Here is a 15,087-nt window from a genome sequence, read left to right on the forward strand (position 1 = left end):
TGTTAGTCGCCTCTTACTACAAGCTGGCATAGTTGCCTGTTACGGCAAGCATAGCATGGGTGACCTATTCTACTCCGGATCTTCATGGGTCCCAGAGTCTAGTAGTAAAGTCTGTCTGGAAAGCTCAGCTAATAATAATCCATACAGTAACATTATGGAGTACGGCTTTGAGCTGCTTTTAGCAACATTCCAGCAATATCACAGTGGGGGCCACAAGAAATGGGCTTCACACATTGTACCCATGTGGGGATCGAACCCAGGTCTTCGTCGTGACTAGTGAAGGCTTAAACCACTAGGCTACCTCACTGCCCCTATAATAACACTAGAGTCTACTTAAAATAAAATGGGCTGTTTGACACAAAGTTTCTGGCACAGACTGCTCAACCATACATCACAAAACGTCCAGCATATATTCCCTCATGTTTAATTTTATGGTTTTGAATTGAACCTGGTTCATGAACCCGACAAGCAAACCCTTATCCACAGGGCTATCCACCTGACACCACCATCAAAAAGAAAATCACTCAACTATACGCCCCACATGTCGTGGGCCTGCAGATCCTCTTGTGTTTATAGTTATCGAGAACTGTGTTGATCATGTTGACCAGTCAGCTGAACACTAACCTGTCCAAACATCTCCATACAACTTCAGCCATGGCCTGAAATGTGGGTTATGTGAGTGGAGGAAGCCACGCCACCACGTCCGCCAACCCCCTGTGGTGAGACCCCATGGGACTTCCTATTGCTTACATTTTTATCAAATAGTCTGAAATTACTGCATACTGGGAGTGACAGGGATATTAGTTCTTAGGTCAGAATATACTACTGTATTCGATATAATAAGCGCCCAGAGCCAAAATTAGGAACAGGGAGCTCTTATTTGAATATTATTTTGGTAAAAAAAACAGAGTTGAAAGATAAATTTCATGGTTTATGACAGCCTGAAATGTTTATGTACAACAGAAATATTTTTCCAGAATTTAATTGCCCATAATTAAGGCTGCATATAACAGACGAGTGTGCATTATTCGCGAATAAATAAGTCTTGTGTACATTGATCAATCGGAAGAGGTGCTAATTGGGATTGTTCACTAGCCCATATATTAGCAAATATCGCCGTGGGCGCTTATTAGAGCAGTGCGCATATTACGTCGAATATGGTATTATTCGATTTCCATCTTGCACATCTCACAACCATGTTGACTACAATACACCCATCACATGACTTTATTTTGCCGAGCTACCACAGTTTAAGAAAATCTCTAAGTGTGTCCCCTTCCTATTCAAAGCGATGAAATACACAATATACACAGCCATACCAAAGGCTTGTTAAATGGTTTGTATGTACACAGATTATAAGCCGAGTGTGTTTACATATAGTAAACATCAGATATGAGGAATAAAAATAATATATTTGCAAGCCTTTTTCCAAGTGTATTACGGTACATACTGTAAAGTTTCTAATAATATATGATATATAGTTTGTATGATACAGAAACACATGAGGATGATAATATCTTAATCATATACAGGTAATTATTATAATACAGCAATAGAAACTAACAGTTTTAGTCCACAAGTCCTTCATAATGAACGGTATAGCAAATGTGATACCTTAACTACCGTAATCGACGTAATAAGCGTCCAGGGCGCTCTCAAAATTAGAAATAGGGGGCTCTTGTTTGAAAATTATTTTGGTGAAAAAACCAGAGTTGAAAGATAAATTTTGTTGTTTATGCTAACAGCCTGAAATGTTTATGTAAGACAGATATATTTTTCCAGAATTAAATGCCCATATTTAAGGGTGCATATAACACATGAGTGCGTATTATACGCGAATAAATAAGTCTTGTGTACATTGATCAATCGGAAGGGGTGCTAATTGGGATTGTTCACTAGCCAATATCTCAGAAAATGTCGCCGTGGGCGCTTATTAGAGCGGGGCGCTTATTTGGTCGAATACGGTATTGGTCTGTTTGTCAAGGATTATTGGACTATGCAAATTTCTAACACTGCAATAATGCACATGTTTTGTGCCTAGACTTTCAGATAAATACAGCTGCTCAGGAAAAACAGGTGAAAATACAGGTGAAACAAACAAAATCTTGTGTGAAGATAAGTTTTTAAGTTGATGTAGGGAATGACAGCATAAAAGGGATCGCCTCATGTTAATTTTTATCGCAATCTAAGCAAGTAAACACCACATCGGTGTACAGAGCCTACTGAAAGTAGTTCCTGCTATATTTATCGGGTCATGTTACCAAGTTTATCAGCTGCGTCCTTAGAAACTGGCTCTAGTCCTGTAGTCCAATAGTTAAGGTATCATAAGGACTAGTAGAAATATTTGTTTTGCTATATGTTATCATCGTAAGGACTAGTGGACTAAAAATTTTAGTTTCTACCGCTGGATTGGATTAACAGTGACTCTATCCATTATAAGATAAAGCATAAAATGCCTCCTTTATTGCATTAAAGAATTATTTTGGTAATGAAAATCTGACAATTAGTTTACTGTGTCTTTACAGATGAAGTTTCACTGTGTCGTCATACATGCACCGGGCTACCTTGAGAGGGTGTGGTCTGAACGGCTATGACAGTGATGGGATTGGCAGGGGGGGGGGGGCTGGTGGAGAGTGGGACAGCTGACCTTCAATGTCAGAGTATCATAGGTCAGCTTGTTCTATTTTTAACATTCCTGAACCCTCTTGTTACTGGACATGGGTCACTGAGCCGACAGGTAGTCCCTTAAAATCTGATGATCTCATATCACTTTGACAAACATGGCAAATGGAATCATTGTTTTTTAAATCTTTTTTCTTGTTTTAACCGCATTTGGTTGAGAAAAACTAAAGAGTCTCTCCCTGTTTTTAAAAACAATGGGATGTATATGTATATTACTGTATATCTGGCATGTACTGTTAGTTACCATGGTAACAACTGTATTTAAACTCTAGCCGTTGTGGTCTGCACATGAACATGTAGAAATTGGCACTAGTCCTATAGTCCATGCCATATGCCCAATAGTTAAGGCATCCTAAGGACTAGTAGAAAATTGCCCTTTTAAGGGTTTTGCTATATGTTATCATTATAAGGACTAGTGGGCTAGAACTTAGTTTCTACCACTGTCAGGTTCTGTCGGCTGTGCGGAATACAGATTGGTATCACATCCTGTGTTATTACCTCGTCACAGATGTTTTATAAACAGAAATAGCATAATAGTAGATACCACTAGAAAACATCTGTCATGTGACAACTAAAATGACTCAGCATGACAATAAAATCTAAGCTAGTAGAAGGGTTATTTTTAACATTTTAATTACATTTTTATTACATTCTATAAATAAAACAATTTCATTGCATTCAATAAATTATCAAACAAAATCAATAAGAAACAACACCCTCTCCTGCTTCTGCAGCAGCAACATTGACGTCGCTAGTTGTCTCACATGTCTCTCCCAGCATCTCATTCATAACCAGAAATACACAACAGATTCTAGTGGTAGTAATTACAAATAGTATGAAGAGCTCCATGAACGGGTTATCGCTGTGAGGAGCTTGATAACGTATAGACACAGATCAGATAATTCGTTTAGTAAATCTGAAGCATTTTAAACAACATTATTTATATTGATAGCGACAGTAAATTAGATTAAATTTTAAACATTTCTAGGCTGCGGAAAAACACTTTTATGTTTTTCATTTTTGGTAGTTTGTGGACACCAAAACCAAGTTTTAAAAGAAATGTGGTCTGACATCACTACGCATATATGTAGCTACCACATCCAATCAAATAACATGTGGCCTATTAGGTCTATACTCTTGATTTATGCATAGACATTATGACAAGCTCATAACCTAAATATCAGTTCTAATGGGCGATCTTTTTCAATTTATCTTCCCTTCACTAACCCGATAGGTGCGCTGACCCGGACGGTCCAACCTTAAACTGATGGCGCATGTGGTATGCGCGATACGAGCACTACATGTTACTATGACGCCTATAGACAGTTAACTAGTATAACCTTCACCTTTGTCGGCAACGGTCACGCTTGTGTGTGGACAGCATATCTTTTCGCCTAAACAATGATTTATCTATTGCCATGTCCGGAAATAAATGTTCCTTGATTTAATGATACATCAGGGATGACCACGACTGATTATATTGTATAGTTATCCACTAGATAGGCGTTCGAAGCGATGCGGTGAGATCAGCTGATCGTTCATCCCAGGTCGCTTTGTTGACGTTTTGCAATCGGTACTGAAAGTGTTGCCCTTGATGTATGAATATGAAAATTAAGTAGATTTTGTATACGTTCCTATATCTATGTTGTAGCATCGCCGAGCAGGCTACATCATATGCATGCATTTCAGTATGTACAACGGTGAGGTGATACGGTACGCGAAATGTGAAGGTATCATGCAACGTTGCCCGTAGCCTCAATGTTGTGAATATTGACAGCAACACATGTAAGTATTTGTCAGATATATAACAGAGAGCAATGAGGAATGTTCTCAAGAAATTGTAAGAGTAACAGGCACTGTAAAATTACGTCATAAACTAGATATCATGTTACAATGTTCAAAATAAAAGAAATCGAAATCACTGAAATCTGTTTTGATATTTAAGGGTTAATTGGTGCATGTTTGTATACAAGGATTTTATGTATATGAACGGTATCTGTTTGTTGCCAAATACTACCATGATTATATTTCAATATGATCAATGAAAGATATATATTATTTTGGCCTTAAAAAAATTCAGACACAGAGGACCCTAGATGTTAGTTAAAATACATATTCAAGAGTATTTGTACAAACTACATTTTTAAAAAATAAAACAGTATATTCATACTAATTGCCAATCTCTAAAATGTTGATTGTATTAACAATGCAGTGTCTACATCCAGTTTGCATTGACAATAATCATATGATTGTGACACAGATAAAGCTGATTCTTAACTTCATTAGGCCTTGCTTTTTATGTTTCCTTGTTCTAAACTGATGTCTCAAATTCCAACATAAACAAATTATTAATGTTTTTCTTTTTTCTCTTCACACCAAAAGATATCTTCATTGCTCAATGACTCTAATTATTTTATTTAATATCTTGGCACACTTGTGCATGTCTACTAGTATTTGATTACACATGCATGACTTTTTAGCTGTCTTCTGTTTCTGAACCGAATTTTATGCTGATAAAGATAAGTAACATAAAAAAGGGACTCTGGTATTCTTTCAGGTTTGGAGAATCAATCAATTCATAGTGAAAACATTTTTAATTTCTTACATAAGTTACTTTGATCTTGATAAGATCAAAATAGATACAAATTAAATTGAGGAGATTAAGTTATGAAGTCTTATTCATTTCAGCCAGTCTGTCTAAAATCCGGTCCTATTTTTCAGGCAATAACAAATGAATTAAAATTTTTAAAAAAAATATACCTTACCTGAGTGAATCAGTCAATATGCATATTGACTGAAATGTTCAGTCAAAATACATATTGGGCCTGATTATAGACACTGACTGTAAAATATGTAAGTATAATCTGTTATATGCAAAAACAAATAACATAAATAAATCCATTTATCTACATGGAATGACTGTGGGGTTCAATTTGCATTTATTTAACCATCAGAAGATTTGATGATAAACTTTCATATTCATATTTTCATATAAAAATCATATTTGCTATATGATAATAATATCTACAAAATATACTTTATACTACAGGTGTCTTGAAGTACTATTGAATGAAAATCAGGATACTTAGATACAGCATGATAGTGTGTTGGTTTGTATGGGAAATAATTTGTCAACATTAAAATAAATATAATGTTACTAAAACAAGAAGATAAAACTATGATTTAGATCTATTTATGCATCATACACATTTTGTGGGGTAGTCAGTATGATTTGTTGTTTGTTGGGACACATCTCTGGAATTTAACTACTACTAGCATGAGTATCAGAATTCTGTAAGAAATGATGGATCAACTAATTGACACCTGTGATGACTCAGAGCACTTAATGGTGGGACACATGTTATAAGGGGCAGAATAATATGGGTAAATCTCTTATTTCAATGTATGATGACTGGTATGTACATGTATATTGCAACTAAGTAACAGTGCTTAGATCTAATAGATGCATGGTAGATGTTCATTTGGCCTAATTCTAAAAAAATAATGTAAATTCAAATATTCAGATGCAACTTTAATTTTGATATAAAAAGTAACATTTAAAATCAGTTGTTTTATTATTTGAACGTTATTTCTTCGTAAAATATTTGTAAAGGCGCGGATGAATACTTACTATATAGATCATTGGTAAAGGCCTGTCAAAGTTGTCTGTGTGCTGCAAATGTTTGCGTATCACTAATTTTATTAAATTAAAGTCCATGGTAGTATTTATTGAGATTTGAATGCTTGAATTGTTGTGGGAAATAACACAAAGGCTGATAAATAAAATGAGTTTGCATTATTTCATCGATGCAATATGTTAGCCCAGACTGACAGAATGCCTCGCTGTTTTCTGACGTAGAAAATACCGTGGCAATATACCATTTTTCATGACGTTTTTCCCACTTTATTCCAAAGTGACAATTCGTCTTGTAGTTGAAGACTCAACAAATGTTAATATTATAAACTAATAATCACTACAAAATATGTGCTAGTTAAAAATATTCAGTTGTAAACGACCGTTTTTGAACGAAGTGGCAACATGATAACTCTTTAGCTTGGCTCCGTCTCTACATGTCAGTAGTTGTCGCAGCGCGCATTGATCCGGGAACCAGACCGGAAGCGACTGTTTGGACCGTCGCTTATATCATTTCAAAAGGAGAGTTATTGCCCTTTGGAACAAAAAGATCGCCCATTGTCTGATCATGTCGAACAACTCACTCAGTGCCTTTGTTAAAAAAAACCAATACATTTGAAGGACTTCGGGTCTGTTTTGCAACAAATAGTTATCATCCGTCAATATTTCATTACAAAAGTATTGGGTAGTCACACATCTCTATTCATAAAAAAGCAGTCGCTTGCTACATTATGATTCATATATATCACACTCATTATGCAACATAAGGCCAGCCTCAATGTGCAATTATATCAATGTTCATCTTTTGTGATGCTGAAATAAGACCAGCTGTCCTGTGTCACTATGCCCTGGCGAGTGTTGCTCACAACATACCCCAGAGTTAGAAATTGGCACTAGTCCTGAAGTCCTTACCAAACTGCCCAATAGTTAAAGGTATCCTAAGGACTGGTAGAAATTTGCCCTTTTTAAGGGTTTTGCCGTATGTTATCATTATAAGGACTAGTGGACAAAAACTGTTAGTTTCTAACCCTGATACCCACCCATCCCAAGGGGATTCTACCCATGAAGATCCGGGATAGAACAAGTCTTCAGCAACCCATACTTGCCATAAAAGGCGACTATGCTTATCGTAGGAGGCGACTAACGGGATCGGGTAGTCAGGCTCGCTGACTTGGTTGCAAATGTTAGCTCGAGAAAGCCGCATTCTGACTGGTTAATTTCGACTTTAAGTTAGCCATTTCATTGGTACATGATACACTATCGACAAAGTCCCAGAGCCTGACCACCGGATCCATTTCGTCGCCTCTTACGACCAGCATAGGTATAGCATGGTATGATTCCCAAGCACATTTGTATTTACAGAGATGAAAAGGTTATCTATGTCAATAAAAAGGAAGGGTACAAACTTTCATAATCACAACTGCTTCAGTGTTCCCGCGGGCTTTTGAAACTGCCAGTCCTTGTGGGATGGCAACTCTAAAAATTACCAATCACACCTAATTTTTGCCAGTCCAAAATTTCAACAAATAAAACAACGAATGAAAATTATTTGGTTTTAATTCTTTCAACTTCATGTTCAGTGCAAAGATGTCATCTCTGAAGTAACTTAGTTAGATCTATAGGTTATTCACACAAACTTCTGTCACAATTTTCTCTTTGTTTTTTCATATTTGAAGCTGTAGTCACTACAAATGGATATTTAACCTAGAAATAGACAAGGGGAAACCCTGATGGTAACGGACAACCTGACTTTGATTGAAAAATGTACATATATGAATATCACCGATGTTTTGTTCAACAACAAAGATTTATAAGGTACTTTATTTGCCGGTCCACAGGGACTGACAGTCACAAGAATTACCAGTCTAAGCCTAATTTTACTGGTAAAAAAATGGTAATTACCAGTAAACGGGAACACTGTGCTTATTGTCCAGTCTTGATGAAATGACATTCACCAAGAGTGAGTGGGTGAGTGAGTGAGTTTGATTTTACGCCGCTTTTAGCAATATTCCAGCAATAGCAATATATTGTACCCATGTCGGGAATCGAACCCAGGTCTTCGGTGTGACGAGCGAACGCTTTAACCACTAGGCTACCAAACCGCCCCTACATTCACAAAGATGTTATGATGGATAAAAGTCTTCATTGTGTAGACACACATAATTCCACTAGGCACACCTGAGCATCTTCATGAGTGGCACGCCTGAACACAAAAATATATTCCTTATGCCAAAGAACAGCATGCAGCAAAGCAAAATGACTTCATCAGAACTTCCTGTAAAGACATTGATGGACCTTTTAGCATGAAAAACAAAGCGCTATACAATACATACTTCTTGTGGAGAAACTCTTGCTTAGTTCTATCATAGATCTTTGTGTTTGGAATAACTGGAGCAGACATGGGCTATATGATATATCCAATGGCAACCCAGAAGAAACCACTGCACCAGCAATAAACCACACTATCGCAAATAGCTGTCCATTTCCTACTCTCATATAAAATGCAGGGGCAATTACCTTGTTAAAGCTTATTAGCAATTACACTGATCAATACAACACTGTCAGTTGCGGCCTCTAATAAGATAACAAGGAACAGGTCACTTTTTAAACACAGGGAAGCTTAGTCTATTACTCCATTACCAAAGAATGGCTCATCATGCCTTGGCTTGAAAATTGGCGCTTATTACGCTTACTGGCATTGGTATTCATCAGTAACATTTAGGAGATGTGCTATATACCAACTTAGTGATAGTAATTACAACCAGGCCATGCTTCATTTACAGTGCTGTTATAATCATAGGTTATGCACAAAGGACTTTTGTATTTTGTATGAGCATTTATCAGATTGCAATGAAAGGCCTGTACATTGCCTGTACATGTTATTTTAACTATGAGACTTCAGAATCAGAAGTCCGAAGCCAGAGTCTCATAAAATTCTGTTCGGTCTAACAGGCTCCTCTAATAATAGTTCATATAGTTACACTAAATTCTAACGAAAAGGATGCTGAGACTAAAATGTCTTTGGCACAGAAAGAATTGGAACATAAGAAATGTTTGATATTGCTGACATTGCATCTAAACCGCACTAACTTAATGTCATGTTATATAGGGGCATCCCCAACTGAAGCCAAAGAAGAAGCCAAATGTCTTACAATTTCAAAGTTTTAAGAAACAAATGTGAGACCTTGTATTATCATGCTTATCAATTCTGTGAGTGAGTGGGTTGTCACAATGTTCCAGCAACATCACAACGGGAAGCACTAGAATGGGCTTCACACTTTACCCAATACCAAGCCTTTGAAAACCATATGGACTGCAGATCCTGGTATAACTAAGGGGAATAACTGCACATCAATTGGTGCACATTAAACTACTGGGCCAACCATGGTCCCTTGTGACTGGCAGACAAATGAAACAATAACATTCATGTGAAGAGCAACAGATACTCACAGACACTGCCTCAACAGAGTCTCATATCAGCAACAGATATTCACAGACACTGCATCAACAGACTCTAATATCAGCAACTGGAACTCACAGACACTGCACCAACAGACTCTGATATCAGCAACAGATATTGACAGACACTGCATCAACAGACTCTAATATCAGCAACAGATATTCACAGACACTGCATCAACAGACTCTGATATCAGCCACAGATATTCACAGACACTGCAGCAACAGACTCTGATATCAGCCACAGATATTCACAGACACTGCATCAACAGACTCTGATATCAGCCACAGATATTCACAGACACTGCAGCAACAGTCTCATATCAGCCACAGATATTCACAGACACTGCATCAATAGTCTCATATCAGCAACAGATATTCACAGGCAATGCATCAACAGAGTCTCATAACAGCCACAGATACTCACAGACACTGCCTCAACAGTCGCATATCAGCAACATGTATTCACAGACACTGCCTCAACAGAATCTCATATCAGCCACAGATATTTAGATACTGCATCAACAGACTCTAATATCAGCAACAGATACTCACAGACACTGCCTCATTAGACTCTCATATCAGCAACAGATATCAGAGCTCCAGATAACTTTTTGAGCAATTGTGTTTTTACTCTAGGGTTTCTATTTAAATTGGGTTATTACATTTTTCATTGGGTAACCAATATTTTTTCACTCATCTATTCACCACTCTATTAGGTTTTTCCCACAATGAGTCAACATTTTAAGATTTTGAAAAATTGAAATAATGACACTGAATCAACAGACGCTAATATCAACAACAGCATTTCACAGACGCAATGAAATCATTTTACACTGACATATTTTACCACAGGTCCATTTGGTACAGGATTCCTTGTTTTTATGAAGGATAGTAGATTCTGTCATGTTGACATATTCTTGCAAACTGACACAAGAATATTGTATCATAATTGTATTCTGTTCGAGCAATATTCATGGATACATGTTCTTTGAAAGAATTTTTTTTTTACACAAATAATACTTAAGATTCCAAACACAATTGAAATTCCTGAAAGATTATGACCTGCTTTCGCTCTGTGAAAAAAACCCTATGCCTTGTATGACTTCAACAAAGATGATTTCCACCACAGTAATCACGAGTTACGGTCGAAAGCTATCATTTCTGTGAAAAGGGGGCTAAATGTAGACATGTAATCATTTCTAAAATTAGCTGGGTCCATGATTGATATACGAAAGTATTAGTCAACAGCAGCATCGTAAAAGTGGGCGTGGCGATCAATGTTACAGCCAAATTATTCATGTGATCAGTGAAGAGAAAAGCACAAAGATTTTGAAACAAAGATTATCAAATCGAATGTCGACAAACACAATAACACATGCTGAATAGACAACTCCTTCGGTCACTCTAATACACATACCACTGAAATTGGCATCTACTGAATGTGATCAGCACAGGCGATAGCGTCTCAAAATTTCGTCCGGGCAACGGAATCGGGCACCTGTTTCACCAATTTACGATGCTAAAGACGTCAGGTAAGAATTGTAGATATCAAGACTTGTTATCGTATGTGTATTAAACATGTGAACGAGATGGCGTACCACAGAATTACCTCAAAATCATCAAAGCCCGTGCGATGCACAAACACGTTTAGAACCAACAACAACTTAAGAAGCATCTGACGTCATTCCACATCCGGTTACTAAAGGGAGGCTACTCATCTCGACAGTTCACTTTGGTCGCGGAAAAATCGTTCTGGTTCGAGTCGTATCCACTTAAGATTTTGTTTTGTAGCGTTTATATTAATATTTGTGTCATATCTAAATATATTTCTTACCTTTAATTAAATGACATCCCTCTCTAGGAAATTTCAGAACAATATAGTTTGGGCCCGTCCAAAACCACGACATAGATCTACATCAACACTTTCGTTAATAAACAAATCCAAGCTCATTTTAATTTCTGGGTTTGAAAAATAAAATTCAGGTACATTATCAGTCATAACCTTTAGTGAACAATATATAATTTAATTTACAATAATATGTAGCAAGTGTTCACAATCGCCAGATTAAATATCGCCTATACAAATTCGGCCATGCAAACTGCTGTCGCAGCCGCGACTATAAATTCGTAGCAAATCAAAATAAAGAATGATAAGAATTATATAAGATGGCATTCTGAAAAGTGCGAAATTACCCCTTGTTTCCACGTGCGAATGTTGAGTGTTTGAATTCAGTGATAGAAACTGTTTTAGTCCACTTGTCCTTATATTGATAACATTTAGCAAAACCCTTAAAAAAGGGCAACTTTCTACTACTCCTAAGCAAACGTTAATTATTAAGTTGAAACTGTTGAAATCCGTGGACGTGGACGCTATGGACTGAACAAATCACGTCTCCGTCTGTAGCCTCGCGATACCACAGTAATGTAGCGAAGCGAACACCCAACAATGAACGTGTTTCCAAATATTTCATCATTGTGATTTATGGTCTTTAGAGACCTAACCAAACATATTTAGGGACCAGTTCAAAAGTTCGATGTCGGATAAAAATCAGTATGCTTTATATATAGTGACTGAAGTGAACTGACCCTATTTTCATTGATAATGCTATGCAAGGTGTTTTTTTGTATCATCAACGGCAATCGTCCATATTGTGCAATGAGTAATATATGATGACAGATGTTATCTATTGAAAAAAGTCTACAAATGATTGTCAACACCTAGGAAATAAACTTCATTCGATAAACGTTCTGAAAAACAGGGTCAAACACGAGAATACGTGACAAAAGAGGCAACTAATTCTTTTTTAGGGGTAAGGGGGTATGTCTAAAAAGGAATTAAGTCCGGCTTCGAACTTTTGAACTGTTCCCTAAGTAAACCTAAGTTGATCAAACCCGTGAAGATCCGGGTAATAATTGATCTTCACAAACTCATGTTTGTCTTTAAAGGCGACTAACTAGATCGACTTTGTTGATGTATGTCATCGTATCCCATGCGTAGATCGATGCTCATGATTTTAATCACTGGACTGCCTGGTCCAGACTCCATTGTACACAGACCGCCGTCAGATAGCTGGAATATCGTTGAGTGCAGCGTTCAACAAAAACATCCAATCAAGGTTTGTGAACTCTTATACACACACAAGTATACCGCAAATGGTTTCTTGTGGTCCTCATGCATTGTTGTTTTATAGGACTATATGGCTTTACAATACGATAGTCGTATCATGACACGGTGTCCCAATGCACCAGTATTTCATAAATCGTGACCGCCTACGTGGTCTAGTGGTAGAGCGTCCGCCCGGAATGAAAAGACGTTAAAAGATGGTACTTGTTGTTACCCTGCCTGGCGCTCGGCATTAAGGGGATAAAACAAGGACTGGTCAGAGTCAGTACACTGTGTCTGATTGGGTTATTCATGTTAAACTGGGGCATGGTCTCAGTGGGCTGGCATAAAATCGGCATTAGTCTGGACAAGTACAAGCAGCGATACACATGGACATAAGTTAAGTATTAATACCTTCACCGTTTAGGTATTCATATGTAAACATCGTCTCCGTGGTCTAGTGGAAAGAGTGTCCGCCAGAGAGCGGAAGGTCGATGGTTCGATCCTAGGCCGCGTCATACAAAGATGTTAAATGATGGTACTTGTTGTTACCCTGTCTTGGGCTCGTCATTAAGGGGCTAAAACAAGGACTGGTCGGCTCAGTATACTGTATCTGAGTGGAGAATTAATGTTAAACTGCGACATGGTATCTCAGTGGGCTTACACACAAAATCTTGGATGCAATGTTAAACCCAATTTCACCTCACTTTACGGAATAGGAAGTAACGGTGTTAGTTTTAGTGCATATAATCATTATACAACCATTAGTACACATTTAATGGATGCTGGCTAAACGACCCTTGCCAAAATGGACCATCATTCGCTGGCGAAAACGGCCCAAAATTGACGAAAACAACCCACTCTCCTTCGGCGAAAATCGGGCCGTTTACACATCGGAGCTAGTTTCGACACTGAGAATGGCTAAAACAGCATGCAAGAACTTTCAATGGTGTGAACATTTATGACACGAATTTATTATATTTCAATATTTGTTAAGCTGTTACGATTACAATGTATCAAAATCAAACGTTTAATATGACTCAACACATCTAAACACTGCCTTTTTATGGCCATTGTCGGACATGTTTTCTATAAACATTATGATAACCGGAGCTGCAGTTCCATAATAACGAAAATGTTTATTTTTAAATGATCATTATAAATATAAACGCAACGGACCAGCTATTCCTCCCTAAAATACAATATGCCATTTGTGAAAACAATTAGCCGAAAGGCATTCAATAATACAGTATATATTTTATTATAAGCCTTTGTCTGCATGATTAACGTTTTCATGAATATATGCAAATAACCCAATATCAGCATCCGTCATTGCTATCATTGATATTGGATATAAAGACATTTGATGACATTGATGTTATGTTATCAAACAGCTTCTGTATTCTCATTACTGGCACAGCTGCTTTCCTGGCATTCCAGAATTGCTTCCCTTGGTTGTGCCAGGACCAGCTGATCCCAGGTTGCAATCCCAGATTCTACATGATTTTAATGGTCTGTCCAAACCATGTCAGTGCTGGGGAGTTTCAAAAAGTGAGACAGGTCTATGCCTTACCTTGACTTGTACTTCCACATTAACCTGACATCCCCTTATATTACACAACAAAATACTGTTTAAAGACAACAACTACACTTACAGATTGAGAAGGAAATGAATAGTGCTACTAAATCTACTATACACTATTGTCAAAAGCAATAGCCTCTCCCTGTGACAGTTGTCACAAGGTCTTTGCAGGTATGCCAAAAGATCACATTCTTTTGACTACATTCATATGATGCAAGCAGCAGCTCTGTGTAATTCAATGGAGCGTATCCTTGCTATTTGGCAGATGGTGCACCTAGATGGCGTTCGATTCCTCTCTGGGTTTAATTAACTAAGCTGAGTAAAGGGTGACCAATCTGACAAATTGCTGCAAGCCTTATTATTTGAATCACTTATATGTTGGACAGTCCTCAACTTTATAATGAACCTGTAACCATTTAACATATATTCAGTCCTATTTCTTCTAACCATACATTATTGTTACATGTGTTTTCGCAACATATGGTATTTCCCCTAATAAGCCCCAGCACATATTCTTTGAACAAGCTACCAAACCCCACAGTGCTGGCAGTAATTAGAGACCCCAGCATCATTTAATATATTAATTACCAGCGTTAGAAATTGGCACTAGTCCTAGAGTCCTTA

General features: G+C 37.3%; 1 protein-coding gene across 9 annotated transcripts in view; it reads right to left on the bottom strand.

Annotated features, from left to right (window-relative positions):
* The window catches only part of LOC124111502 (ADP-ribose pyrophosphatase, mitochondrial-like), a 74,880-nt gene that overhangs the window by 14,866 nt on the left and 44,927 nt on the right, over positions 1-15,087 (bottom strand). For 2 of the 9 annotated variants that reach the window (XM_046471235.2, XM_046471230.2), the window contains exon 1: positions 11,377-11,428. The exons of 3 other annotated variants lie outside the window; for them this stretch is intronic. Coding sequence is in view for 2 of the 6 variants with exons in the window: in XM_046471233.2 (XP_046327189.2) it covers positions 11,388-11,453 (66 nt within the window). In the remaining 4 variants the exon portion in view is untranslated. Of the gene's footprint in view, positions 1-11,195; positions 11,467-15,087 lie in introns of those variants that run through there. 4 more of the 9 variants (XM_046471233.2, XM_046471231.2, XM_046471234.2 and 1 more) reach the window with 4 other exon arrangements.

The sequence above is a fragment of the Haliotis rufescens genome, unplaced genomic scaffold, assembly GCF_023055435.1.
Source record: "Haliotis rufescens isolate VD_foot unplaced genomic scaffold, xgHalRufe1.0.p SCAF_21, whole genome shotgun sequence".
Lineage (NCBI taxonomy): Eukaryota > Metazoa > Mollusca > Gastropoda > Lepetellida > Haliotidae > Haliotis > Haliotis rufescens.